We start from the raw sequence: 12,855 nt of genomic DNA, 5'->3' as shown, positions 1-12,855 counted from the left end.
CACTAACCCTAATTATTTTTATTAAATATTGTCAGTCTAGTTTATATTTTTCAGTACTTTTAATATCCTTTTTTACAACAATTTTCTAATTAAAATTAATTTGAACCTCAAAATACTTTAATTCAAACCATTCTTATATTTTTCAATTACCTAATTTTCTCCAAATATTAAATAAAAAAAACACATCAACACACAAAAATACTTCAGAATCCTTTGGTGGAATAAAAATAAATTGATAAATAAAATTGAACTTAAAAAATGCCATAGTGTTTTTGAAAGCATTACAAAAAACGTTACTTAATCCACCTTTAGGTGGTTGGTGCCTTCCTCATATTCATAAAGTCAATACATTCAGTAAAAATAGCAACATTCCCCCTTAACATGTTTAACAAATCAACTTTATTACTCATTTCTTTTGATATGGTTCGCAGACCATCAATATTTCTGGCTCATCGGCAAGGTCTGATAAAAAAAACCTATCCAACGATAGTTCGCATGGAAGATTCAGACAATATTTTTATCACAATATCTGAAATCAAACCTCTAAAAAGTGTATAAATAACACTTAAGTGCCAATAACTTTTAATAGGGTTGTCAGATCCTTGATGTTTTAGGCTCATTTGAAAGGTCTTTCGATTATCTAACTAACGATGGGTCGCATGATAGACCCGGACATCATTTTTACTGAAATATCTGAGATCCGGCCTCCAAAAAGTGTATAAATAACACTTAAGTGCTAATAACTTTTGATAGGGTTATCAGATCTTCAATGTTTTGGGCTCATTGGAAAGGTCTTTTTAATACCTTTCTGAAAATCTATAACATGACAATGTTTCTTACAAAAACCACCCTTTTTACAATCTTCCGGACATACGCCAAAATCGTTTTTTTAGCATAACTTTTGAAGTACTTTACTAAACTTCATAATTTTCAATAGGGACTTATGGGACCCCAAGACAAATCGAATGAGACCAAAACGGTCCAAATCGGTTAAGCCAGTGCTGAGATAATCGAGTGCATATTTTTTGGTGCACAGACCCACATCCCTACACACACACACACACACAGACATTTGCTCAGAATTTGATTCTGAGTCGATAGGTATACGTGAAGGTGGGTCTACTAGGTCAAATTAAGAAGTTCATTTTTCGAGTGATTTTATAGCCTTTCCTCAGTAAGGTGAGGAAGGCAAAAATAAAGAAAACTATAAAGTAAAACAAAACAAACATTAGGTATTAAGTTAAAAATATATCAGATATTGAAAGACTGTTACTTAACATTTACTGGATTGCAACTATTGAAGTCATCCTGTGATGGTGAATGGTGAAATATTTTAAAAAGTAAATATTTTATACGTAAAAATTTAATGGCATCAGGGTGCGCAAATTTTCATCTCAATTTAAAAAAGGGGACACAAAATATCAACCGGTGAGCCACATTTGGCCACGTTTGGTTTAGACCATAAATCAAACACTCCATCATCGGAAAAGGTTTTGGATTTTAAGGGCTTACAATAAAGAAGTGTTTGTATAAAAATCACTTATAAACATAAATACCGTAAACCGGGGTGACTTTGATGGGATTTCAATTTGTTTTCATAATATTTTCCAACAAGAAAGGTTTTTCTCAAGATTATTATTTTTAAAACATGTACTGGGGTAGACCACACAAAGTCCATGCACTATCTTGGAAAAAAAGTTTTTTCAATAATGTTTAGAAAAATAGTTACGTTAAAAATTCTTAGTTTTAATCCCGGGGTGACTTTGATAGTCATAGTTTTCTTGTTAAAATCATATTTAAGATGTTCAAACTTTATTTGTACGCTAAATGTACCATCACTGAAGTAGCTGATATAGTTGTTAAGAAAAAAAAATCAATGTTTATATTTAGTTAACTAAGTTTTTAGGCTTTTTAACAAAATACATATAAATTTTAGGTAAAATTGTTAAAAAGTCGGAATTTTGCCTGAAATTTGTTAAAAAAAGTTTTGTTTAGAAAATAATCGATTTATATTGCATTTTATACTGAATTCGAAGCACGAATCACAAGTTTTCACATTTTACATGAAATTTGTTCAACTGAAATTGCCTATAAATTTGGAGATTATTTTTTAATTGTGTATGAAAAACACATATTATTTATTATTTACAAACTTTTTTAACCTTCTCCTAGTGGAAATTTGTCCAAAGAATCCGAAAATGCATCCTGTTTTCCGATTAAAAATCATGTTCATTGAGAAAATCATGACACTTTGAGAAGTTTGAATAATGACTTTCATCAACATTTTCTTAACTATAGTTAACTAACTTTTTAAACTTGTCAAAATTTTATGAAAAGTTCTTCTTGAGGTACTTTGAACACTTCTCTACCACGGTCAATATGTTTCTAAACCATTCCTTACGTATTTTAATTGTACTCTTCATTTTGCGGAAAAATCGCAAACCTATCAAAGTCACCCCGGCTATCAATGTCACCCCGTTTTACGGTATTTTCAAACAAATCTAAGAATGTTAGCGACAGCTATGCATTTAAAACAAATCGTCTAAGAAAAACAACTGCTTTTTCCGTAAATTTAATTTCAGTTCTGTTTTATTGACACAAATTCGGAAGTAGAACACTTGTTACACGTCACACTCAGTGCGATCATTCGACTTAATATTTAGCATTATCACCCAGATTAAAATTTCAGTTTTTTTCTTCTAAAAAATACAGAGGGAATTCGTTGAAAGATGATTCGCTATTCCGAATGCTTTCTTTGATTAATACGCACTGAAATTTTAATCATATTCGAAGCAACGAATTCTCTCCGGTTACAAACATGAGGAGGTTAACAGCTTTCGTTGGCAGATTATGTGCACATTTCGGAAGGTGTTTGACTAATTGATGATGGTAACCGTGTCAATGCTGTTGGACCGTCTATCGAACCGCACAAAATTATCGTCCGTCCGGACGATTGGATCCACATCGAACAGCTTCATCAGCGCCAGCATGCTCAAGATCACGTACGGGACGATAACTGTGGGGTGTAATTTGAGATGTAATGATCGGTTTATAAAATTTCAAATTAAATTTACTTACAAAACATTAACGGTAGACAGACGTTGAAGAACACCGTCTTGTACCACGAGCTGTCGTAAATCATCAAGTAGAAATCTCGCAGCAAAACTAAGACCAGATCGAGCAAAAACAACGCACAGAAAGGATAGAGCAGCGTCTTTTTCTCCTAAAAAACAAACAAACACTTTTTTTCTCAAACGCTCTGTTATCAGCGAAAGCAAACAAACAAAAATTGTCACCGACCGACCGATGACTCACCTTAAAGATGCCGATGAACAACAAACTGTTGGCGACCATCCAGACGAGGCCGAATACGAGCGCCGGGATGCCGGTGTATCGTAGATTGTAAACTAGAATGAATAAATTGTTGTTGAGCAATTCCGGGTTTCTCCTTAACGTCGGGGGGGGAAATCCCACATTCACAGATACTCACATTCCTCGTACCGAATATAAGCCCAGTTGGATGTGAAAATCGATGTGAAAAGCGCTGTCAAAATGCTGCTCGCGACGGCGATACAGTATCCGTGAAATTTGATGAAAAACCGGAGAAATTTGTCCATTTTGTGATATGTCGATTGGTGGTGAACACACTAACGTAACGACAGCTGCCAGATTGGACTACCGGGATTAAGCCTAACTTAGGTGACTAGAATTGTTTTGGTCGTCTAGAAAACGTCCTTACTGTGCGCACTTTGTTTTCGTAATTGAATGACTCTCAGCATCAGCAGAGCAATGTCCACGGCAGATGAGAAAATATAAACTTTTGACAGTTGAATGTATCTTCATCGCGGTTCAATCTCTGAGAGGGGTGATTTTTTCTCTCTGAGAATGAAAGTGCGCCATTCAGGAAAATAATTTAGCTGAAATTTTAACATGTTATCAAGAGACATTTTTTTATATAATTGAAATAAAATTAAATAATTCATCATAATATTCATGATAAATTTTTTCAGCAAAAAACTAATTCTCGCAATAGTTTTTTTTTTATTGTTGCGTAGCGCTTGCGCGGTTCTTTCCTGTCACGCTAACTTGTCACAAACACTTGTTGCAGCGTCCGGTTGCAATTGAATGTTGCATGACTTGTTATGTTGAAAGTGGTTGGTATCTCCTAAGTTTCAAACACCGGAGGATAGGCATTACACCAAAAAAGTCTTTAAATCTCAGGTTAGTTTGCATTTTTAGCATTTTGCTCTAAAATAAACTGTATTTTCAATATTTTTGAAGGAATTTTTTTTTAAATACTTTAATTAAACTGCACAAAACTTAAAAACTTATACAATTGACGGATTGGTAGTTGATACAACAAATTTGGTAGATTTTACCTAATTTTGGTTCACATATAACTGATTTTCAACTACCGTCAACTGGGGCGAATCGGAGTCTGCAGTCTGAAAAGAAGCAGCCGTTTTTTGTGCAAATTTGGATAACGATGGAATATTGCTGTTGATCTGTATCTGTTCTACCTTAATCCAATAAAAAATATCCAAATATTGGGCAGTAACAAGGATCTCAATTTTCCCCATGTGCCCCAATTCGACCCAAATGAAATCAAATTTGAAAAAAAAAAATCTTTTTTCAAATAAACCTCAGTTCATTTTAGTAAACCTTAACACATAAATTCGCTGCAAAAGTTTCAAAATTTGTAAGATTTTAATCAAGAAAATATTCAAACGTAAACGTAAACGTTTGGATGTTTTAGGTTTTCTGGTTTTATTCAATCATTTTTTATGTACAATTGTGATAAAATTTCAGGTTGGTTCTGGTTACACTATTGCGATATTCGCTGATTTCACGATTTTTTTTATTCATATACTCCTTCAGCTTTAAAAAGTTTCGAAACTTAAATTCTTTACATCTTATTAAAACATGTTTCAAAGAATATCTGTGAATTTTAATGCATTTTCATTAGTATTTAACATGTCAATGTTTTGATAACTTTTTCAAATTGATTCAAAATTATTGTTATTTATTTATTTATTATCATCAAAAAATCAAAATATCTTTCTTTTCAAAAAAATATGCACAAGGTAGCATAAAATGCTTTTTTGCAATTCCGTCGTGAAACTACTTACTTTTCCTGTCATTCTTGAACGACGAAATAGCCTACTTTTCTGTACCAAAAATAACAGAATCGAATAGCAACACTTTTCAAAATAAATGCTGAAAAGTTCAACTTTTCAGCACTGAAATGAACTTTTCAACATTTTTTTGATTTAAGCGATTCATTGACAAAATACATGAACATTTGACTTATCATTTCACTCAGAGGGTGTTTTTCGGAATTGCAAAAAATGTTTTTTGCAATTCCGTCGTAAAACTCCTTACATTTCCTGTCATTCTCGAACGACGAAACAGCCTACTTTTCGCTACCGAAAATAACAGAATCGAATAGTAACCCTTTTCAAAATAAATGCTGAAAAGTTCTACTTTTCAGCACTGAAATGAGTGCTGAAAAGTTGAACTTTTCAGCACTTGTTTGGAAAAGTAATACTTTTCAACATTTTTTTGATTTAAATGATTTATTGACTAAATGCATGGACATTTGACCTATAATTCTATTCAAAGGGTGTTTTTCGGAATTGCAAAAAATGTTGTATGGAACTCGTTGCAAAACTTGATTTTTTCAACACTCGTCGTATTTATCCAACTCGGTGAACCTCGTTGGATAAATGTACGACTCGTGCTGAAAAAATCCTTTTTTTGCAACTTGTTGCATAAACTACTAGTATGGAACTCGTTGCAAAACTTGATTTTTTCAGCATTCGTCGTATTTATCCAACTCGGTGTACCTCGTTGGATAAATGTACGACTCATCATCATCTTTTTGCAACTTGTTGCATAAACTACTATTTTACAATTCTGTCATAAAACGACTTACTTTTCCTGTCATTATTGAAAGATGAAAAAGCCTACTTTTCTGTACCAAAAATCAAAATTAAAAAAAAAATTTAAATAAACTGAAATGGATGCTGAAAAGTTGAACTTTTTAGCACTAGTTTCGAAAAGTAACACTTTTCAACATTTTTTTATTTAAATAATTTATTGACAAAACAGATGACATATTTGACTTATAATTTCACTCAATAGGTGTGTTTCGGAATTGCAAAAAATGTTGTATAGAACTCGTTGCAAAACTTATTTTTTTCAGCACTCGTCGTATTTATCCAACTCGGTGAACCTCGTTGGTTAAATTTAGACTCGTGCTGAAAAAATCTTCTTTTTGCAATTTTTTGCATCAACTACTATTATACATTATTGCAATGTAGCTACTGTCACCAAGTTTCAAAATATCAAAGAATTCATGAATTTTATTTTTTTCATCTTTTTTGCGATATGTGGTCCCGAAATTCAATGAAAATTGTTTCAAAAAAGGCTTTATATGACTTTAAAAAAAACGCAAAAATAAACGTTATGCAATGTGTAATAAATAGTTTTTAATATATATTTTATGAAATTCTATGAAAATTTTACTTTTTTATGTGTTTTAGAAAACTAAAAATTACATCTTTGGTTTTAAATCTGATTCCGAAGATATGATTATTTAAAGAAATGTGTTTTTGAAAATGAAGAAAAACGGACAGTTAACAAAATTATTAAAAAAACCGAATTTAATTTTCAATTAAAAAATACTTTACCATTTTTTCAGAAAATTTATCGTTCTCAAGATACAGCCACTACCTTTTCGATTTAATTTCCTTTTGTGTGTACTTAAAAATTACTACTTGAAAGAAAATCAACCCAAAAAAAAAATGTTGTGTTTATTTTCATAAAATGTTTATTTGCGCAAAAGCACTTTTTAAAAGTGTTGAAAATTATAATGATTGATTATTGCTTGTCACATTTCATCGCCAAAATAACAGTACCGAAAAGATTTTTTTTTTTGCAATTCTGTCGTGAAATTATTTACTTTTTCTGTCATTCTCGAACGACGAAACAGCCTACTTTTCTCTACCAAATATAACAGAATCAAATACCTTTCAAAACTAATATTACAAACATAAATGGATGCTGAAAAGTTGAACTTTTTAACACTTGTTTTGGAAGTATTACTTTTCAACATTGTTTCGATTTAAAAGGTGGATTGACTTAATACATGGACCTCGGTGAAACTCGCTTTTACGCTTTTAAGGAAAAAATACGCTTTTAAGGAATAATAGTTTTAGTTTCAAAAATCCAGCCTTAAATTTGAAAAGGTCATATGAAATCTTCAAATGCTGTTTGAAGGTTTTAAGACGATTATTTTTAGGAATCATGCTGTTTTCGCGAGAAACTGAAAAAATCACCTTCTCGCTGTTTACATCAAAGTCTTGCCTCCTTCACAGTTCATCGAAATCCCTAATCGCTAGCAAATTTCATTACACGACCACACCGTTTCGGTCCACTTGATCCTTGGTTCCGTTTGAGAGGGTGTTACACAAAAGTTTACACTAAACATGTCAAAACGTTCTCCCAGCTTCCAATTAAAATGGAATGCCATGTTTACATGAAAAAAAACCATCCAATCACGGCTCTCGGACGCTCCGATTATCACGATTCATTATCACGTTAATGGCTGCTGCTGTTGTCCCGAAACGACTCGAGACTGTCGTCATCACCGTTCTGACTTTCAGGGTAATTCACCAGTTGTTGGTCTGACCAAAACAAATCTCACCACGCACCGTATTGATTGTGACGCAGTTCATAAAAACACGCCGGCGATCATCAACAGCCCCAAACACCAATACAGCATCCTCTGATAAGCCTGAGGATCAGTCTCATGTTTCGCGGTTTAAGCCGCACAACCACAGCCAACAGACAGAGTGCCGCGTGCGCGAACTTCATTAGGAAGAAACGTACAGTCAACGGTTGAAGTTCGAAGGAAGTCAACGTGTTTGGGGGGAAATCCTGACCGTCGGAGTATGGAGCGGATATTGAGCGGATACATCAAGGCCCACGGGTATGCCATTGCGGTGGCCGCCCTCACTTTCGGCTGTATCTTTGCCGCCGATGTAAGCCTCGTGGAGGAGGAGTTACGGCCGCTGGACGTGGACGATGTCGTCGTGGGTAAGCGTGTTTTTTGGCGGTTGTGCGACCTTGACTGTGGAGTCGTTATAGCACAAGTGGTTTCTCGTTTCTAGATCACAGTCAGACGTTTTTCCGGGTGAGGCCCATGGGGCAGTTGATGTTCTCGTTGATCTGGGTGCTCGTGGGGACGATCTTCCTGGTGGGGATCGTGTTCGAGAAGAAGGAAACGATCCTGCCGTTCGCCACGATCTTCTCAATCGACTTCAGTTTGTTTCTGATCCAGCAGCTGACGCAGCTTGAGCGGCGGAACTTCAAGGAGCTCGTTCTGTCCTCGAACACCGCAGTATTAGTTGGTAAGATCAGCAAGCGATGAGGTCCCCGACTCAGTTATCAGCACTGTATGCATTCCACTATTCCAGTGATCCCGGTGTACGTCGGATTCACGCTGGTCGTGCTGTATCGGTTATTCGACCGGAGTTCCGACGATCCGGACGAAGATCAGGACGACGTGGAGAGTGCCCGGAAGCCGGTCAAATTCACGCTCGGCGACGAGTTCGATGACTCGTGGATCAGCTAGTTCACGTGTGCTGCATAGCAACTAGTATTAATACCAATACCGCACACTATTACACTATAGCTCTGTTGTAAATATTATCATTCTGTGAATCAAATTAAAATCGCGCCCGTCATTCATCCCTAAGGAGGGACCATCAGGGCAAAACACCTTCTAGAATCCCGAGGAACATTTTTATGAACACAAAGCCAAACTTGTCCCCTGTTTCAAGTGACTTAATCTCGATCACCGCCCGAGAGGCTGATCTTGCATTGACGTAGTCGCGCTTGCGGTCCAAAACAATCCTCAGCACGTCGCTTGCACACACTAGTCTTGGTGAGGTCGGACTTTCTTCGCCGCTGATAAGAGGTCGGATCGAAGCATCCGAACCGATCCCACTGTTTGATTCAGTCGATCACCAGCCGCCATGGAGGATCGGAGAATCACGCGCTTTGTCAAGTTCCACGGGCATTTGTTCCTCGCGGTGGCTCTTACGTTGGTGATCCGCGAGCTGTGGATGGTCACCCTGTTGACGTTCGACTTTACCGTGCAGGAGTGGAGTTCCGGGCTAGGTAGGTTCGCTGTAGCTATGCTAGGCCAAGACACCAACCTGACCGTGCGCGATCGTTGCAGATTTTGCATTCCGAGGACATCCGGTGGTGCGGTGGATCTTCGTTCTGGTCTGGTTGACCGTGCTGGCCTTCATGTACGGTGGCATGAAGTGGGAGGACGGAACTTATCTGCAACCCGCCAAGTACATGTTCCTGGTGGAGGTGGTCGGACTGCTGGTGCGGGATCTGCTCGTTACGATCAACGGTGATCCGGAGGGCAGGCTCGTCTACGATTTGAGCTATCTGTTCTACCTAACTGGTTCGAGTTTGCATTCCTCGAGTTGATTGTTTCAGAATAATAACGAAAAATCATCATTTTAGCGTTTGTGGTGTACGTGCTGTACAGCTTCTACGCGCTGAGGACGTTGTTTGGATGCGATCGAAGCCAGAATTTGGGACTCAAAGCGATCGATTCTCGGCTGGCAATTGTCAACATGAGGAGAGTGTGAGGAGCCTGGAGACTGCGAGATGTACTGTTTACGTACAGCCAGTGACTGTTTTTGTTATCGCTTTATGTGTAGATCTTCATTAATCTTATATAGTAAATAAAAACAAAATCATTCGATTATGTGAAAGTAGTTTGAACTCGTAGTAGTATGCAAAATACTAAATTTATTTTGAAATTGCAATTGACTTTTAAAAAACTTAAAAAATTGGCAAAATACTGATTTGAAGAAAAAACCGTTCGTATTTTTTTGATTACGAACAATTTTTTTTTTTGATTAAAATTTCTGAAATGAAAAAAATATATAGGTTTGAAAAATAATTTTACCATTTTTTTAAATTAAATTCTTATGTTACATCAAAGTAATAAAAAGTTATCTTTCAACTGCAGTTATTCTGTATTTATTGCAGAATTAATTTAGCAGTGAAGTTTTTTTTTTTCAAAAATTATCGAATGTTCAAGATAATTTCCAGGTTAATTTGAGCTAGATAACTCCACGTCAAGTTTTGTAGGATAACTTTCGGCAAGATAACATCAGGTAATTTTTTTTAAAGATAGGGTTTTGCAAAATAAATTTTGGCTCAAAATTTACCTGAAATTATTTCAAAGAAAATTATATTTAGGAGAACATCTGCACTAAAACAAATTTTGCAGTCAGGTTTTATGATTTTTAGTAAAAGTTTGTCTTTAGTTGACAAAATCTATCGATAACGTTGATGATGGATTTCAAACCATCTTAAATTTGTTGTTTGTATGTTTGTATGATGTCACATTGTGAATTAAAAATTAGGTGAATAGAAGTTTTATGCCCCCTTAATCACATTAAAAAAAAAGCAAATCATATTTAATCTTAAAAATCAAAACAAAACAAACAGTTCCTAATCGTAACAAAAGTTCAATGTTTTTATAACAAAATTTGTTACTGGTCTGAAATTGATTGAAAGCCAAAACATCTTAGGAACAACATTTTTCGTTATGAAAAATAACTTCAATTGTTATTGGGAAGATCGGATTAGTTGTTGAAATAACAAAAAATAATAACAAAGATTTGTTCTAAGAATAACTAAAAATGTTATCAGTCTATTATTATAATAACAATTCAATAACAAAAAAATCATAACGACGAATAACAAATCTTGTTATAAATAACATAAAATGTTTTTGGCCTAGTATTTTCAAATATCAAAAAATGTTATTCCCCAGTTATTTCCGTCTGCTCGGGATGGTTCAAACTCTTTGGGATCAAGACTAACATTTGGAAAAGATCAAATACCAATTAGCATCAATATAATGCCCCTTTAAATTGTGAGAGTTGATTCCAAAATAATAAAAATTGGAATGAACAGATAATTTTACAAATGTTTCATTTTTTTAATATTGAAAATTGGACCATTAATTTCAGCGATATTGATACTAGAAAATATAAAGCTATTTGAATGATACTTTAAAACTTAAATTTTCTTGTATATTTTTTCTTTCATTCGCTTTATTTCAGCGACCAGATTTCCAATCTTCAGTGTCTCTAAGGCAATTTTTATATTTCAATAGCAAATTTAATTTTACAATTCAAAACTGAAGAAAAAAATAAGTTTCGAATAATATTTCTTCTTTCCAAAATATAAAAAAAAATATAACCCGACTGCTTTTTGTCCAAACTTATTTTATAGGTTGATAATTTCGGTTTTTGTCCCCAAGAACATAGACAAAAATAAATAAAATAAAAATTTGTATTTTGAGAAATGGAATTTTTGTGGTAAAATAATCCTCTACAAATCTTAATTTTTCATATCTATATCTTCCTTATTTAGATCATCTTTTGTTTCAAGAAATACTTCTTTTACATAAAGTTTTCCTTAATTAATTTTTAGTTTTTTAAATGCATTGTTAAGATTTTATTATATTGGTAGGGTTTGGATTATTTTACAACCTTCAATTATCTTTTGCATATCAACTGTTTTTCATAATTTTGCTATTATTTTTTCTTTTATTTACCATTTTCGATAAGAATTTGACAAGTGACTTGAAAGTCGCAACAAAAGGTAATCCAGGCCAAAACTAAAAAGTGTACTGTATACTTGATTTGACATAAAAATGTGGATATCAGTTAGAAACATGACCAAAATTGATACCAGAATAAAACTCTATTTTTTTCAAAACATTCGCAAATTGACATGAAACATGTGAAATCAGTAAAACCAGGAGTTTCTGAAACAATAATAATTCAAATTATCAATGCAACTTAGTATGACAATTATTTTGAACTAACAGTGAGGTTGTAAAATTATAAGTTGTTTTAATTACTCCCAGAGGCAATCCAAGACTCAAACCTTCCAACTTGCAATCAATGTATAATGTCTTGCTTCAAATAAAGTCGTCAATTTCTTATCTCCCCCTCTCTCTCTCTCTTTGCCAATTTCTGCCCCACAGTAGAGGACGCCGACGCGGACGAGGAGGACGGCCACAACGGGCGGGACGAGCGGGACCGGGAAATCAACGGCGAGAAGGAAAAGCTCGACGAGGACGGGTCGCTGCGGGACGACGGCTCGCCGGAACCCCCCAACGGCGAAATTGTGTCCATTCTGCGGAAAAACGGCTCGCTGCTCCAAAGCCAGTGAGTATTTTTAACAAGAGGCTGAAGGATGAAGACTTCGCTTTCGAGCGTTTTTTTTTTTCCCTTTTTCTCAAGAAATGATTGTCTTTAGTGAGATGTAATATTTTCCTTGAATTTATTTTTGCTTTTCTTTCTTCTTGTTCTTCCTTCAGGGAAATCTCGTCGAGTCAGCAGAACTTTTTTCGCATGTTGGATCAAAAAATCGAAGAGGTAATCTTGATTTTTCGACTTTCGGCTTTTACCCTGCAAGCGTTTTATTTTTGTCGTACGCACCTGACTGTATTGCTGGTCTTCATTGATGAAAGGAGTTTCAGAAACAAGGCACATAAATTGGATTTTCAAGAGAATCAATTTCATGCTGGATAATTTTCCTAGAATCAACTAATTATTTATATCATTTCATAACATAAATTTGATATCAATCTTAAAACTTTATGATTTTTTGCCTTTTATAATTCAACTATGCCATGATTGAAAAGAACAACTGTTTTGAAAAAAAAAATATTTATTTCCTGTAATTTTCAAATAAGAACAACTGTATTGAAAAAAAAATATTTTCTGTAATTTTCAAATA

At 34.5% G+C, this 12,855-nt stretch overlaps 5 protein-coding genes across 6 annotated transcripts in view; 4 read left to right on the top strand and 1 right to left on the bottom strand.

Moving 5' to 3' along the window:
• Positions 1-12,855, top strand: part of LOC120432597 (RNA-binding protein 1) — a 454,616-nt gene that overhangs the window by 372,104 nt on the left and 69,657 nt on the right. The window lies entirely within an intron of this gene.
• The window catches only part of LOC120432616 (transcription factor SPT20 homolog), a 189,431-nt gene that overhangs the window by 121,890 nt on the left and 54,686 nt on the right, over positions 1-12,855 (top strand). Inside the window, exons 3-4 of the mRNA XM_039597863.2 lie at positions 12,098-12,281; positions 12,434-12,491. Coding sequence (XP_039453797.1) covers positions 12,098-12,281; positions 12,434-12,491 — 242 coding nt within the window. The remainder of the gene's footprint in view (positions 1-12,097; positions 12,282-12,433; positions 12,492-12,855) is intronic.
• LOC120432625 (uncharacterized) lies at positions 2,560-3,805 on the bottom strand. The gene is made up of 4 exons (XM_039597874.2): positions 3,491-3,805; positions 3,316-3,407; positions 3,079-3,223; positions 2,560-3,016 (listed from the first exon to the last, which is right to left on the bottom strand). Exons 1-4 carry the CDS (start codon positions 3,615-3,617, stop codon positions 2,877-2,879), a joined length of 504 nt encoding a protein of 167 aa, XP_039453808.1. The 5' UTR covers positions 3,618-3,805; the 3' UTR covers positions 2,560-2,876.
• LOC120432618 (uncharacterized) lies at positions 7,899-8,794 on the top strand. The gene is made up of 3 exons (XM_039597865.2): positions 7,899-8,100; positions 8,175-8,414; positions 8,481-8,794. The coding sequence occupies exons 1-3, from the start codon at positions 7,956-7,958 to the stop codon at positions 8,636-8,638; spliced, it is 543 nt and encodes a 180-aa protein (XP_039453799.1). The 5' UTR covers positions 7,899-7,955; the 3' UTR covers positions 8,639-8,794.
• On the top strand, positions 9,027-9,793 carry LOC120432623 (uncharacterized). Its single transcript, XM_039597873.2, has 3 exons — positions 9,027-9,186; positions 9,248-9,484; positions 9,547-9,793. Exons 1-3 carry the CDS (start codon positions 9,042-9,044, stop codon positions 9,672-9,674), a joined length of 510 nt encoding a protein of 169 aa, XP_039453807.1. The 5' UTR covers positions 9,027-9,041; the 3' UTR covers positions 9,675-9,793.

This window comes from Culex pipiens, chromosome 3 (assembly GCF_016801865.2).
Source record: "Culex pipiens pallens isolate TS chromosome 3, TS_CPP_V2, whole genome shotgun sequence".
In the NCBI taxonomy this organism is placed as follows: domain Eukaryota; kingdom Metazoa; phylum Arthropoda; class Insecta; order Diptera; family Culicidae; genus Culex; species Culex pipiens.
The sequence above is the reverse complement of the archived record's forward strand: the minus strand, read 5'-3'. Positions and strand labels throughout refer to the sequence as shown.

Excerpts from the sequence above, each read along its gene's own strand:
- LOC120432625 (XM_039597874.2), bottom strand. The coding sequence starts at position 3,617 with ATGGACAAATTTCTCCGGTTTTTCATCAAATTTCACGGATACTGTATC. Across the intron at positions 3,224-3,315 it reads TGTTCATCGGCATCTTTAAG|GAGAAAAAGACGCTGCTCTA; the intron begins GTGAGTCATCGG and ends TTTGTTTTTTAG. Across the intron at positions 3,017-3,078 it reads CTGTCTACCGTTAATGTTTT|TTATCGTCCCGTACGTGATC; the intron begins GTAAGTAAATTT and ends TACACCCCACAG.
- LOC120432623 (XM_039597873.2), top strand. The coding sequence starts at position 9,042 with ATGGAGGATCGGAGAATCACGCGCTTTGTCAAGTTCCACGGGCATTTG. Across the intron at positions 9,187-9,247 it reads GGAGTGGAGTTCCGGGCTAG|ATTTTGCATTCCGAGGACAT; the intron begins GTAGGTTCGCTG and ends CGATCGTTGCAG. Across the intron at positions 9,485-9,546 it reads CTATCTGTTCTACCTAACTG|CGTTTGTGGTGTACGTGCTG; the intron begins GTTCGAGTTTGC and ends TCATCATTTTAG.
- LOC120432618 (XM_039597865.2), top strand. The coding sequence starts at position 7,956 with ATGGAGCGGATATTGAGCGGATACATCAAGGCCCACGGGTATGCCATT. Across the intron at positions 8,101-8,174 it reads CGTGGACGATGTCGTCGTGG|ATCACAGTCAGACGTTTTTC; the intron begins GTAAGCGTGTTT and ends TCTCGTTTCTAG. Across the intron at positions 8,415-8,480 it reads GAACACCGCAGTATTAGTTG|TGATCCCGGTGTACGTCGGA; the intron begins GTAAGATCAGCA and ends CCACTATTCCAG.